At 35.7% G+C, this 15896-nt stretch overlaps 1 protein-coding gene across 7 annotated transcripts in view; it reads left to right on the top strand.

Annotated features, from left to right (window-relative positions):
* Positions 1 to 15896, top strand: part of Smg7 (SMG7 nonsense mediated mRNA decay factor) — a 63535-nt gene that overhangs the window by 15788 nt on the left and 31851 nt on the right. For 4 of the 7 annotated variants that reach the window (XM_076941342.1, XM_076941340.1, XM_034512899.2 and 1 more), the window contains 2 exons: positions 6912 to 7050; positions 13706 to 13737. In XM_076941342.1, the coding sequence (XP_076797457.1) occupies positions 6947 to 7050; positions 13706 to 13737 (136 nt within the window). In that variant the 5' untranslated portion in view covers positions 6912 to 6946. Of the gene's footprint in view, positions 1 to 6911; positions 7051 to 13705; positions 13738 to 15896 lie in introns of those variants that run through there. The other 3 variants (XM_076941343.1, XM_034512896.1, XM_034512897.1) reach the window with 1 other exon arrangement.

The following is a 15896-nucleotide window of genomic DNA, read 5'->3' as shown; positions in this document are numbered from 1 at the left end:
ATGAAACTCACTAGTTTCTATCAAAAAACACATACTCTGGTTTTTATTAAAATTGTATTATAATGATAGATCATTTGGGAGTAACTCAGGGGTATTTTAAAAAATGACTTTGGTTCTTACTTTTTATTTATTTTCTTCATATGAATTTAGTATGCCCCCCTTTTCAGCCTCTTACAATAGATGCTTACTTAACTCAGTGCTTTTAGACCTTTCTCAGAGTTTGGAAGGCCTTGCTGCCACATTTGCTTCACACTACACATTGTGCTCATTTTCATTTGGTTCTTTAGAAATACATTTTAAAATGCGACCAACTAACTGCAGCTGGCTTTCTATATTGATTGTGTTTAGTTTTAAATTTCTAAAGAATTATTTTGTGGTGCAGCTTATTGTCTATCTTTGATTTCATGTGCACTTGGGGAAAAGTGTGTTTTGTTTGTCAGAGTATTCTATAGATATTAATTTGATCAAGTTGTTCCGTAGTATTGGTCTAACCCTCCTTGGCTTTCTGCCTTGCTTATTGTATTATTTACTGAAAGGTAAAATTTGAAGTATCTAAGTAATTGTAGATTTTTCTGTTTTCTCCTCTGTGTTTTCTCTGTGTGTGTGTAAAGTTTTAACAGTGTACTTTTATTCCATTTACTCCTCCTTCCCCTTTTTTTTTGCGTGCGTGTGTAGAAAGGACCTCATGTAGCCCATGTTGGCCTTGACTTTTTAAGCCTCCAAAGTCCTAGGATTAATGATAAACACTGCCATGCGTGGCCTTATTACCTCTACCCCCCTCCCCTTTTTTTGCTTGTCCTATTGTGAAATGTCTACATTTGTTTTAATCTCTGTCATCTGGTATTTTTTTACTTAAAGTAAACAGTAATTTTAAAGTAAATTTAAAACAAGTAAAGTGCTATTTTATGTTTACTCACAAGCCTATTTGTGAACATTTTCACCTCTTTGCTTAGTTTCAAGTTTTCATTTGGTATATTTTTTTCATCCTGAAAAGCTTTTAATACTCTGTGAATATTGATCTGTTGGCCTAAAAATTTCTTTGTTCTTTTACTTCTGAAAATGTTTATTTTCTCTTTAATTTTGAAAGATACTATTGCTGGATATAAAATTATACGGGTTGAAGTTTTCTTTTTTCTGTACTTTGAAATGATGCCTCTAGCTTGCCTTTTTTCTGATAGTAATTCAGCCATGGTTCTTACCTTTCTTATTCCCTATAGGACATTTTTTTCTTTACTTGTTTTAAACGATTTCTCCTATTAAAATGACTCCATAGGTTTTTGTTTTTGTTTTTTTTTTTTTTTTTTCTGTAGTTAAAGTTTATTGAGTATCTTAACCTGTGGGTATATGGTTTTCATCAGTTTGTAGAAATACTTGATCTTTTCAGGCATATTGAAAATCTGAATTTTGATGATATTTAAATAACAAGGATCCAAGTTTATTTTCTGTCTGATCTTTATTTATGAGGATGCTACCAAAGAAAGTGGGATAGTGACACATAGTAGCCCTTAAAATTGTGTATTTTTGACCTTTCTCTGTGATCAGCATTCAGCTGTAGGCCAGAGGAAGCCGTAACATTTTTGTGATGTCTTAGTTTCTTTCAGGGACATTCTATAGTTGCCATCCACGTATGTACGTACGAATGTATGTATGTGATAGTTCTATACCATTTATACAAGAAATTACAGAATGCCTATGTTCTTTTATAACTGAATCATTTCTAAAATTGGGGTGGAGGAGTAAGGTAGAGAAGAGGGTATAAAGAAACCTCCTGTCTAAGAGCTTGATCTAGAAACTAAAAACCAAGACAATTTCCTGGAAACTTTTCAGGTTTAAGAAAAGGAGACTTGTAGGTGGACTATATGCTGGTAAATTGGCAACTTAAATCCTAAGCAGTAGCATAATATTTGTAATTAGGGTTTGACTACCTGAGCCATTGAAAAGTGAAAGGTTCTGCATTATGAAAATGTTTAGGCTCCTGAATTCTGGGCTTGAATCCCAGTGCTAAGTCTTTGTAGCCTTCTGCAAGTTTCCTATGAAGTATTCCTTTTTATATTTGGAGAAATCTCAAGTTTTTATGGAAAAAAGCTGAACAATTTATGTATTTTATGTTATGTATTGTAGGCTCCAAGGGATTATTAGTTGTCATTCATTCTCTATAAATTCACTGTTAATTTCATCTAGTTCAGGAACTTTTTTCCTTATATGCGTGTTTGTTTGTTTGGCTATGGAACTGGAAATTGAACCCAAGTTCTTTATGGTAGTTCTGCCATTAAACTATTAATCTCTATGTCCCCCATCCAATTTTTAAAAATTTTATTTTAAAACAAATTGGTCTTGAACTTGTATCATAGTGCAGGCTGTTGTCAAGCATTTGGTCCTTCTGTATCAGTCCCTTCCTAGGTCATACAGAATATTCAGTCAAGTTCCTGTGGCTAACAGGAAATGGTTTTTACCCATCTTTTCCCTCTCTATTTTTGTGTTGTTTCTTATCCTATCCTATCTTATAAAGAAATGTTATATATGCATCTTAAAAATCCTTTTGTAAGCTAGAAGTGACTGAAACAAAAGGATTGCCATGAGTTCAGGCCAGCCTGGGCTTCAGAGCCAAGACCCTATCTATACTTAGTCACAGCTGAATACTGTCTATAGTCTTGTGCCCCACTTTTCCAAGGAAAAATTGTTTTAATAAGATTCTCAGTAACTTCACATTGTTAAATCCAATGGTCACTTTGTAGACCTTATCTTTCTTACTTTTTACCTGTCAGCATTTATTTACAGATACTGCCTTCTTGATGCCCGTTTTGTTTGTTGGTTTTTTTTTTTTTTTTTTTTCCCACTTGGCTTCTAAGATAACCATGTTCAACAATTTAGTATGTTTTCTATCCTGTACTCTATTTTCTAAATGTCTAGATTCCTATACCTCTGCACTTTCTGAAAATGCTGTCCTATGCTTTAAATCATGTTTATATACTGGTGATTCTTGGAGATGAACACCAGAACTCAAAATATTTCCTCTAAACCATATATTCCTAAAAGAGCCATTGCATATTTAAATCTCAGATCTTACCATTATCAAAATATTAGAAGATGTTTCTAATTTACCTGCCAAGTATTGTTGACCCCCAATGAACTCTTTCCTTCTAACACCTATTCCTATTGTCTTCTCCATTAGTATGCTAAATCCTCCCAGTTTTCTTTTTTTCTGTTGAAAACCATGGAACCAACTTGGACCATCTCCTATACCCCAACATTCGGTATTTGACAAATGTTAGTTACTAGAGACTGACCACATCTACTGTCTCATCACTGCTGCCTATTGATAAGTCACTCGGGGCTTAATGTAGCAGCCCAGTGGAACTAAGGCAGGTCATAATTGTGTCTTCAAAATCTCCAGAGATTTTGCCCCAAAACCCCTCCTTTCAGACTAGCTCAAGTTGGTGCTGACCTTCATATTCTAATGCATTCATGGTCTTGGATGGCTGTAAAAGTTGAGAAAATCAGATCTCTTTTTGAGTGTTCTCTCATCCTCAGCTTCATTCTGTGGTGATAGTGTTAGAAAAGGGCAAGCACAAATGCAGATCAAGTGTCTGTCAAAGAAAGTGACAAGACAAAGCCCTGTATCTGCAGAGTTGAGAAGGGTGCAGATGTCAGGAATTATGTTATTCATTGGGGCCAAAATAGTGGATCATAGGGTCTATATGATCTGATTGGGTTTAGTTTATTAAATTATTTGAATATGGAATCCATTTCTTAATCAGATATGAAAGTCAATAAAAAGGAATTGTCTAGATAAAACTAAAAATGGAGGATATGTAATGGTTTCTGGTAAAAACTTCAGAGACCACCTAAAAGTCGAGAATATTCTTTGTATACCATAGTATATAGATTCTTTTTGTAGTTAGCTCACTGTCTTAAGTATTGTTGCTGATAAATTAACTTGCTCACCTCCCATATTGTCTTCGTGCTGCAAGTTAGGCAGTTGGGCTTTGTACCTCTCTAATCTAAGTGTATTTGGTGCTTTACATTATGTAAAGGACTGTGATTACTTTGTCCATTGTCAAAGGATAGTCATACTCCTATTTTCCTTTTTAGACTTAAAAACATTCTCAAGACTTTCAGGTTCTCGCTGAAGTTATTCCTGTCGCCACTTTTTACCAGTTTGCCCTACAATTAAAATCATATATTTAGCTGTGTCAGATTGGCTTTGTTCCCTGAGCAATATGCATCAAGGTTTCTTTCTCCTTTTTCATGTGTTAATAATAAAAAACAATTGTCTGGATGTAACAGATTTTCTACACGTTGTAGGACATCTTGGATGCATCCAGGGTTTGATAAGAATGAATAAAGTTGTTATAAGCATCTGTGTGCAGGTTAGTGTAGACAAAGATTTTCATTTTGTTTGTGTAAGTGCTGAAAGCACAGTTTCCAGATTGTGTGATGAGCATAAAGTGTGAGAGACTTTTCTCATACTTTCTGTTCTCTGTTGGCTGTTACTACTTTGTGCTACCTACCACTGACAGTCAGGGAGTGCACCTGCAAAGCCACAGACTCATCAACACTCTGGTTTTGTCAGTGTTCTGTCTGGCTTGACCATTTAATTGTATAGAGAGGTTCTTTAAATTTGCATTAACAATAGTTTCAGATCTATTTCCTTTTTCATTGTTATGGTGATTTCATATTCTGTTAATCCTACATTTGTTATTCACATATACAAGTATCTGATTTCTTCATTGGTGTCTTTTAAGGTAATCTTTTCTGAACATTTATCTATCGTGATGCTAACTTAGTTGCTTTCTTTAAAAATTTTTTCCCTGAGTGTAAGACATTTATTCATTTTAATGTAGATTGTATTGCCTGCATACCTCAGTAAGTTTTAGGGGTTATTACAAAGAAGTGTTTTTTAAAAGCTCATTTAAAACTATTGCTTTAGTATATCTCATCTAATTTAAAAATTGAGATGAGAAGAAATAACTTCTGGTTGTTGATGGCGTAATCTAAATTTCTTGTTTAATTATGTGAACTACCAAACTGTCTTATTGTATGCCTCAGATGTGTTAATTTCTGTAGAGTTAATTTACTGATCGATACATACTACGTACACTTGAATTAAAAGAGAATCTGGATTTTAGAAGGATAACTAAGTGCTGTGTTTTTCTCTAATTGTATAAGATGGTGATTCCTGAACTTAGAAAGTTTTGTTATTCTTGGTTTCTTGGTTCTTGGATTTTCTTGTTCCTGAAATACCTGAAAACTAGCACCAAGTTTTGAGTAACCAAAAGTTTAGGATCCCGACTTTAAATTGAGACACCATCACACTATATTTATTTGGGTGAATGTCTAGTAATCACCATGCTGGTGATATATATATATATGAGAATAGATCCAACTTTCTTTAGTTGAAACATCTGTAAACCAGTGATTTAATTTGCATGTGCACGTGTACTGGAATAGCTGGCCAAACCATACCTTTCTTACAGAAGTTACCCAACTTTTAAAATCCAAGAAAGAGTTACCCAAATGAGAAAAATGGGAGTGCATTTCAGGTTGAGTTGGGGAAAAAAACGGAAATGAAAAAAAAAAAAAAAAAACCCACAAAGATTTGGATACTGAGAGGCAGAAAGCAAGAAACTCCAGTGCCAGAGGCTGACTGGTCAGTCACAGCTTTACCTTGACTTGCTATGTCAAGGAAGTTGGAATTGCTTTATCTCATTTTTTCCCACGAATATATTCTTTGAAAGGATAGCAACAAAGCCCCCTCCTGCATGCTTGACATTTCTGTCAAGACATACTTTAGTGCTAAACATGAAGAACTGTGCATGCTAGTCTAAAATTTATTGGTATGAGTTCCTAGCTTCACATTCCAAATTTGAAGAAAAAAATATTTGCATTTTTTGATTAATTGGTAGTTGTGATTAACTATAAATGATAATGACAAATGCAATAATCAGTGCTCATGATGTTCATGACTTTTCCTCCCCTTCATCCTCAGAGCATCTCAGTAAACTGGGTAATAGCAGTGATTCACTTTGTTACATGGTTAACAGATAGCAGCGCTTAAGTTGAACCCAGGCAGTCTGAATAAGAAGACATTCAAGTGTCTCTTCTTACACTCCCATTCTGTGAGATCACATATATAGAGCACTTAAGTATAATGTCTAGCACTTAAGAACTATAAATGTAAACAGTGATCAATAGCTAATAATTAGCTCATTTTACTTAAATCATTTGAGTCAATACTTCAGGAAACTGTTGTTTTACGTATGGCTTCCGTTCCAGCACATCATCTGTAATAATAGCACATGATGATTCTGGAACCATGCTTTTAACCACTATCGTCTGTTACCTGCTTCTTTCTTAATCTGTTTATACGTTGGATATTAAGTCTCTAGCAAGGACTGTTACCTGTCTTGTCACTCATTATATATTCTGTCCTTAATCCAGTGCCCAGAACATAAAAATGACCACATACTGTTGTGTGACTGAGAGAAACCTAAAACCTGACCTGCTGGCCTTAATTTAAACATTATTTATGCCACCTGGGCCTGTGCTTTAATTGCCTTTACATGTTTTTTTGTTGGTTAAGAGTTTATCTGTTTGATGTTATACCTGGGCAGTCTCACCCTGCAGATTGCTGCTGGGTAGGAAACTGGTGATCCTGAAGAGATCACTCAGCGTATAAGCACATGAGGGCAACATATAGGATCTGAAACCAAAATCTTTTAGAAGTATGCACAAAACAACATTTAAGGTGTTTAAAGAAACTAAGATTTAAAAAAAAAAAAAAAAAACCTTTGCTTTTTTTCCTTTTTTGTATTGTCATTTTAAATATATTTTTAAAAGTTTTTTTTTTCCCCCAGGGACATTCTCTATTTTTTGTGTTAACTCATATTTTCCTCCTCTCCTCTATCTAGAGTGTCTTAAACCATTCTACCTTGTGAAAAATTGGATGTTCTTACAGATAGTCATTGTGGGAGAAAACGTTTCATTTAAGTCCCAGATGAGGACCGAAAACTTGAAATCAGAGGAGCATCTGAAATCAAGTAATATTAGGTAGGATAACAATTACAAGGGATTTCTGCACTGTTATTAATTTCCAGGATGTATGTTAAGTTTTGCATATTTTGTGGACATTGAGGAAAGAATGCTCGACTTCTTGGAAGGGGCGGGGGTATGCTAAAGATTCTGGTTTTACTTATGTGGCTTTATGAGGAATGATCTAGGTTTACTTTGACATTAGCATGTATGTCTTATGGTTCAAAACAACTTTTTAAAAAAAATGCACTAAAATACATTTCAGGAATTTGTATATTTAAATGTAAAGTTTCTGAGTATTTATAAGCCTTGGGATATGGATTTCATCTTTTTCAAATATAATGTCTCATTTATTTATGTATATGGGTGTTTTGTCTGCATGTATGTGTATGTACCCAAAGCATGTAGTATGCAGAGTCTAGAACAGAGTGTTGGATCCCCTGGGACTGGAATTAGAAAAGGTGGTGAGCCCCATGTTGATGCTGAGAAAGGAACCTAGGTCCACTGGAAGAGTAGCCAGTGCGCTTTAACTGCTGAGCCCAGCTTTTCCAGCTCCCTGAGATTCGTCTTATAAATTATCCTTTAGAGTTAAAGAAAATTTCTGTTATAGAACTAATGATTTATTTAAGTGCAGGTAACATCTGTTGTGGTTCTCTAAGTCAATATAGATGGAATTAAATGTCTCAAAGATCCCTGTAGAATTTTGTGATAATTTATTACAGAATATATTGTATACAAATAATACAGATAATGTATTACAATGCATCTATGTGGTTCATTGTAACTCTTGCTCTCACATCTTAATAATGACATAGCATGTTTGATTAGTATTAGGAATGTGGTTTCAGAACTGATGGTTATAAGTTGATACTATGATTGACGGTGACACTTGGAGCTACTCCAGCCCCCCCCCCCAAAAAAAAAAAAAAACCGCTTTCTTTTTATAATGCTGATGTGCTCTGGTTCTAGAATTACATTGCTCTCCTACTTTCCAATCCTGTGAGAGTGGGATATTTCATCACTCTGTTCCTGTTTCCTTGTCCACAAATGTCCACTCCTGGTCCAATGGAATGACTAAAATTTAAAGTTGTTTGTTTTCAGTGCTGAGGGTCAAAAATGGAGTACTAGCATTCTACTACTGCTACATCCCTACCCATGTTTTGCTGTTTCTTTTAGATAAGAGTCTTGTTATGTACCCAGGGCTAGTCTTGAACTTCTGTGTTACCCAAGGGTGACCCTATACTTTTTGAGTCTTGCTTCCTCTTTCTTGGGACTGCTGATGTGTTACAGGCATATACCCCTATGCCAGGTAAAATGTAAAGACTTTTTAATAGATGAAAGCACAACAGGATGACCTAACAAATAATACATTATCAAATAATATTATTAGGCTATTAAGTTTTAAGTGGTGTGTTTGCACTCTATTATCAGCACGGCATTTCAGTCATTTGTCATTTGGTTCGTTATTGGGTCTCAAGGTTTTAAATTTTACTGTGAAGTAATCAGATATAATCATAACAGGTTTAGAGAGAAATAACAGAACCTAACATATTGATCCAGTTGTTCTGTAATTTCTCTGTGTCTGTTACCAATGTTATTTTCTACTCATGCTAAAAATATAGTGGCTTTATTTTCTGATCTTGAGAACATAGTTCTATGGCATCTGAATAGATTGCTTATTCTTTAGAATTATGTGGAGGAAAAGAACTGGAGCTTTTGACTGCCACCCTGAACTTTGTCTTTAATCCATTGTGTTCTTTGAAGCAGTAGAGGAAGGGACACCTGATTTACAGTTAGAATCCAGATCAGTAAGTAGTTTGGTAGTCACAGATTGTCCTTTGAGAGGCCACTTAAAGCCTTTGTCTCAGTTATTCCTCATGACAACAATCCCCCTACATGCCTGCCTGTATACACTGCAGCTTTCTGAACTACCTCCTGTCCAAGCTAACTCCCTGAAGTGATTTCAGAGTCTTTGCTCTGTGTTTGTGCCCCTTCCTCCCCCTTGCTAGTTTCTTTAGAGAGTTTTTGGAAAGGAGTTTTTCTCATTAGCAGTATCATCCTTATCTCATTCCCAGTCTTGACCTTTGATCCATGCTCCATACATTTGGTATCATTATCCCATGGTATGTATGTGCCCGGTATGTACTCAGTGCATAGATGCAAGGCAACATAGCAGTTATACTGTTAACTTTCAAATCAGCATTGATTTCCTATTACAGAACTGAATTTAAACTCTTGAACACATGCAAGTCTTCTCATGATCTGCCACCTTTCTTGGCTCTCCAACTTCATCTGTAGCTTTTGACTTTACATTTTATCTTTGTTTTACATAGTTTTTGCTCTCATCTTTGAAATTCCCAGATCAGAATGGCCCTTAACAAACTATGCACACACTCAAAAGAATATAGGTCATGGAGTGAGTGTATGGTATAGAGCAGTGGTTCTCAGCCTTTCAAATGCTCTGATCCTTTGATACAGTTCCTCCTGTGCTGACCCCCAACCATACAATTATTCCGTTGCTACTTTATAACTGTGATTTTGCTACTGTTCTGAGTCATAATGTAAATATCTAATATGCAGGTTATCTGATATGTGATCCTTGTGAATGGGTTGTTTGATGCCCATAGGGGTCGTGACTTACAGGTTGAGAACACTGGAACATTGGAGTGTGCAGAGATTTTAAACACTGAGAGAAAGCACATTCATGTTTGTCAACCTGAACTGAGAAAAACCCCTCGTAACACCATCCTTCCTTAGAGTCTCTTCTGAATGACATTCAGCAGGACAATAGCATTTAATTTATTCTTTTGCAGGCTATTAGGAAAAAAATATTATTAGAAAACTTGCTGTCTAGAGAGCCATATACATTATGTGTTTTCTCTGTGTCCATAAGTACATACCCACCTCACAGTCTTTTGCCTACTACTTTGCATAATTAATTACAATTTGGTTTTTATGTTAAGTGAATATTGTAATTATCCCAAATTGTTCCTTAGTACTATATGTTGAACAAAGTAACAAATTTAAAAAAGCCAGTCTTGGCTCTCCCATGGTAGGGAAGGAAAAAAAAATCCCAATTACTCTAACCACTTCTCCCAAAATAAAAGAAAGTGGTTTAGCGTTTGTATGTTTTCTTTTGATAACTGTGAGTTTAGAATGACTTTTGATTTTGTTAAAACAGGGAAAGTGGGTCAGAAGTTCAAGTAGAAAAAAAATCTTATGTGTTCCAGTACTGTGGGCTGTTACTATCATGTTTGAGTCTTATTTTCTTACACTCAGAGCTTAGCTGTAGTTAACTAGGAACTATACTCTGAAGTCAGACTGCTGAGTTCAAGAACTACTTCTATAACCCTGTAATCATGGGCTTGTTACTTAATCTTTATATACTTATGTTTTCTTCCAGTGTAAAATGGAGACAGTAATAGCACATAGCTTATGTTAAGTTATTCCTACAAGGCCTTTAGAACAGTGTCTAGCAATGGTGTTACAGTAGTGTGCTAACTCTGGAAGTAGCTAGTGTTGAGACTGCATTAAATATATTTATAGATCTTGATTCTGGTTTGTGAATTGTTCCAGATTGTTTTAGCCCATTAATTTTATTTTTTTTTTCACTGATTAACGACATAGTTTATTTCTCTTAACAAATAACAAAGAGCTACTAGGTATGGTGGGATACCTGGAGTCCTAGCACTTGGGGAGACTAAGGCAGGATGGCCATGGAAATTCAAGGCCAGTTGGTGATGCATAACAAAATAAAAAGCCGGAAGATAATATATAATAGTATTTTGAAATTTTTATATCTTATAGCTATATTTAATTGTGCTGTTTTATTACTAAGAATATGGTGATTTAAATTTTGGATTCTTGGTATATTCATTCCTTTCACTAACTCCTTCGGCTTAAATAAGAACAAACAGAAACATTACCATTGCTCACATTTTCAGCTGAGAGAGGATATTAAGACTTGTCTCATCCAGGTGAGTGGCCCTGTAAAGGCAGGTGTATAGTATGACTATGAAGACAGCCTGTTCTATAGCAAATTTGAGGACAGCCAAGGAGGGGGGGGGGGGCTGAGAGACTGAGACTCAGACACTAGTTTTTTGGGTTTTTAAAAGATCCATATCTCTTTGTGAGCATATTAATTTTTTTGAAGCTCTTTATCAAGATTTTTGGAGTATAGTTTGTTTTGTTTTTCTATAGACTGGAGAATATTCATTTTGGGGAAAGATCGGTAAAGATGTGTTCTCTCAAGCTGTATAATCTTAATGGTGGAAGTTAAGACCTAAAGTAACCAATGAAGCTGGACTTTTTATGGATGGTGAAATTTGGTATATAACTAAGTATAGCTATCTAGTTATCATCATTCATTTGATTGGATAGTTCTTTTGTGCTGGATTCTCTTCAAAAACAAACAGTGGATATCTTTATAAAGACTAAAGGACTTTATGCAGGCTAAAAGGATTCATTTTATATTTTACTGAAGTTAAAATTTACAGTTACTGAAACAGTAAGAACACTGGCTTCACTCTTCCTTCACTCTTCCTACCCACATGGCAACCTTTAACATCCTCTTCTGGTCTCTACAAAAGTAGTGCACAGCCATATACTTACTGTCTTAGGTAGGGCTTCTCTTGTTGGGACAAACAGCATGACAAAAAGCAACCTGGGGAGGAAAGGGTTTCTTTCACTTAGACTTCCAGTAATAATCCATCATAAAGGGAAGTCAGGGCAGGAACCTGGAGGCAGGAACTGCTTATTGGCTTGCTTCCTTACCTGGCTCACTCACATTAACTCAGGATCACTTGCCCAGGGATAGCATCTCACCCACTCAGCTGGGCTCTCTCCACATTAATCAGTCAGATGCCCTGCAGGCTTTTCCATGGACCAGTCTGTTGAGGGAATTTTCTCAATTAAGGCTTCCTCTCGAATGACTCTAGCTTGTGTTAAGTTGACAAAAATTAGGACACAGGCAGAACACATATACACATGAAAAATATTTTTTTAAAATGTGCAGTTGGTGTAAAATATTTATGTAAATACTGCTTTCTGTAAAATTAATGCTTTAATATTTTTAGCTTTTTGTCAGTTCTTTGAAATGAAATCTCAAGTTGTAATAATCTTTAATTTTTTTTGTTAGTTGACACATAATCACACAGAGGGTACAGGGTGATGTCGAATATGCATAATCGTTGATTAATGATCCAGTCTCCTGGTGTTTGGCATATTCTTCACCCCATGTATTTATCACTTCTTTGTGGAGATGGCATTAAAAGTCTACTTCTCTAGCTGTTAAGATTAGATAGTCAACATGTATTGTTAGCCATAGTCATTCTTCTATGCCAGAGAATTCCAGAACCTGTGGGAGAACTTGTTGTAGAGCTCCTCTAAGCATTATGCTAGTTGAAGAGATTCTAATGATGTGTACTTTTAGAAGCCGTGGTACCTACTTACTAAAGTGACTTTGGGAGCCTAGGAATTTCCTTGCCCCAGCTGGGTTCCACGGGACTCTTTCAGACACAGAGCATGAGTGATTATTGGCCAGTAAAAGTGGAAGTGGTATTCTTAATAGCCCAGGGACTCTCCTTTTCAGAAGTCCAGTGATAAGCCAACTAGACGAAGAAGAGAAGAGTGGTGACAGTTCAGAGACTACAGAATTTGTCACTAAAAGTTTTGTAGTGAAAAATCACTAAATGTTTTAAGTTCAAGTGGATAGTTAGTAAGATCAAGCATGCAAAAATGTCTTTTGGAGTAATTCAGATGAGGGGTGGGTATAACACAGGTGGATGGTTAAAGATGTAATGCAGTAAAAAAAAAAGGTTTAGTAAGTGCTTAGAGAACATCATTTCTCTGGAATTGGCAAATACTGAAACTTAAGAAGAAGGTTGACATAGAGGACTTCTGTGGGGAGGGGGAGTTGCCTTCCACAGCTGTGAAGCCATGATAAAACTGCCAAGAGGAAAAAACACGGAAGAGAATGGAGTGTGGAGTTAGGGATGGACCATGAGGTCAATCTTGGACCTCACTAATAACAGACAATTCTTGAATTTCAGATGGGGGGAAATTAGGTTTTAAAAAAATGTTTGGGAAACTTGAATATGTTTGAATGCCAAAGAGATAGGAAGGTCCAGTAGCACGGGAACTTTAAAGATTGTCAAAAAGAGGAGAGAGTAATCAAGTCCTGAGAAAATGATAGAAGGAGTTGTCCATTGAAATGAACTTTGATCTCATAAGGAGAGCGCTGTGTACATGTAGTGCATGCCCAGTCGTGGAGATTGTTTTCCAGAGCAGGGCTATGCAACTGTAGTTTGCCATTGGGAAAAGGGACAGGAACAGCAGCATGAGAAGAGTGAAAATTTGAAATGTTTATGGTAACCAGTAAATTGAAAACAAACTAGTCTTTAAGGTATTGGGAGATGGGGCTTGTAATATCTTTTTTACTCAGTTTTGGAGAACAAGAAGTGAACTTTTGGGGAAGTTACCAGTTTAATCTGAAGTAAATTTTAAGTTAGGCTATCATGTTAAGTGACCTATTGCTATACTGGGTGTTAAAGGAGGGCGTACATTTCTATACTAAGTTGCCTCGTTGTAATGCATTGTTCAGCTTGATGATTTAGTGTGTTTGTTAACTGTGATTCATTTTTTTTTTTAACTCTTGTTCTTTTTTCTTATCTAGGCAGGCAGAAGTCCTGAAGGCTGAAATGACAGGTATCTGCTGTCTTCTTTTTTACCACTTATTTTGTTCTTTTAAGTTAAAGGAAGAAAATTGCCTTTCTCACTTAAAATGTAGTACCAAACCCTATGCTGGTTCCCAGGAGCAATAACTTTGCTTTAAATGTCTCTTGGTCTTATACTTTGGATTCTTCTTAAAGACTTTTAAGGAATTTAATGTAGTATATGCCTCTACTCAAGAGTATATACTGTATGAGTATTTAATGTGTATGATTATTTAATTTTTATGAACCTTTTACTAATAATTTAAGATATAAAAATAAAATAATTCACACTTTATATAACTAAAGATGTAGTATTTGATTACTATAGTCATAGGAAAATGCTCTTTTCAATTTATAGTGATTCAAACCCAAGTAGAAGGTAAACCTTCGGAAAAAATGTTGATAGGAAGATTGCACTAAAAGTCTGAAATTCAGTGAGCTACCTTTTCTTACACGTCTTTTCTGCTCTGAGTAATATCTAAAGCCCTTTAGGAAGAGTTTTTGGACTTAGCTGCTGAGATGAACAAATAATTTAAAGCTGGTGATCAGCATGTCCTTCATAACAGCACGTGTTATCCTAACCCATCAGATATTTGATATGTGATAGTATCTTAATTTGGGAGGAATGTAGCTATATGTTTAACTCATGAAGAATTCAGCTACTATTGATTGATAACCAGAATTCTGACCAACATTTATCATTGAAGAAGGCATATACTAGCTACTATGGAGGTGGTGTTTCTTCAGCTTTGACAGTTGCAGACTAATGTTTATGAGGAACCTGATTATTATAAGGAACAAAAGAGGAAGAAGGCTTACAGTGCATTCACTGTTGTCCTTCCATTAACATATTTGTGGTCATCGTCTACGTTATATGTTACCAGTGTTGGAATTATACTCTTGAGTTGCCATTGAAAGTACTATCTGTAGAACAGCATCAAGATGCATATACATACCATTTGTTCTTTCCTAAGTTTTGAGCATTTTTTAAAATTTACTCATTTGAATGACTTCTGCAATTCCCTAGAGTTTCACCTATAATCTTAGCTCATGGAAAGTGAAGGTGGGAAGAACACAAGCTCAAAGCTAGTGTGAACTTAAAGAGAGTTCCAGGCTAGCCTCAGCTACAGTGGAATCCTGTCTCCAAATAAATGAACAAAAACTACATTATCAGACCCAAATCTGACTAGCCAACAAACTATTAACTCAAATATCCAAGGCATTCTCTTTGCCAAATAGGATTATGGTAGCATACCGATACTAATAACTAACATAAAGAGGAGTAGAAACTGTGACATCATATAGCAGCAAACTCCTAGATGAAATTGAATTGTTTATCTGGGTATTGGAAACTTATAATTGATAAGGTCATTAAGTAATTTTACTGAGGCAGCTTATTGTCAGCATTTGAACTGATCACCCTATAGGACTTTGAAAAATGTGGCACCAGTTCATAAATACAGAGCCTAGCGCCCTGATTTTCCCCTATACACAGTTACCCTTCCAGCAGTTTGAGCAGTTAAATCCCAGGCTTCTGCCTTTTTTCACGTTAAATGGCTATAGTGTGCACTGATTACAAAAGTGTAATGGCTATGTTCCATTCATGAAAGTAATTCTCATTGTTTCAGTAGGGCAGCATATAGACATTTGCTGGATGGTGACCAGATAGAAAAAAATTGTGAGGATCTTTATAGGAATGATTCAAAATAAAAAGGAAACAGTATTTGGATGGAGATAGAATTATTGGGGGTAAATGACTTACTATAAATCCATTATTTCAAATGGAGTGACTTAACTATCAGATATATGACCTGCTGTGACATGAACAGTCAGAAATCCAAATAAAAGCAAAGGATAAATTATTTTAATGGCCATTTTAATTTCATAGTGTTCTTTTAAAGCTGAAAGATGAGGGCTGGAGAAACTGGGTCAGTACTTAGGAATTCTTGTTGCATGAGCATGGGAACTAGATTCCAGCAAACAGGTAAAATCATTTTGGGCATGCCTGTAATGGGGCTTTCTCACTAATGGCCTCACTGAAAAACCTGAAGCTACAGGCTCAGCGAGAGACCCTGCCTCAAAGTATCAGGTGGGAGTGGTAAAAGGATAGCTGATGCCCTCCCCTCTCTGCGATACTCACCCAGTCTATAC

Source organism: Arvicanthis niloticus, chromosome 10 (assembly GCF_011762505.2).
Source record: "Arvicanthis niloticus isolate mArvNil1 chromosome 10, mArvNil1.pat.X, whole genome shotgun sequence".
NCBI classification, from domain to species: domain Eukaryota; kingdom Metazoa; phylum Chordata; class Mammalia; order Rodentia; family Muridae; genus Arvicanthis; species Arvicanthis niloticus.
Note: the sequence above shows the minus strand (reverse complement) of the source record. Positions and strands in the feature narration are given on the sequence as shown.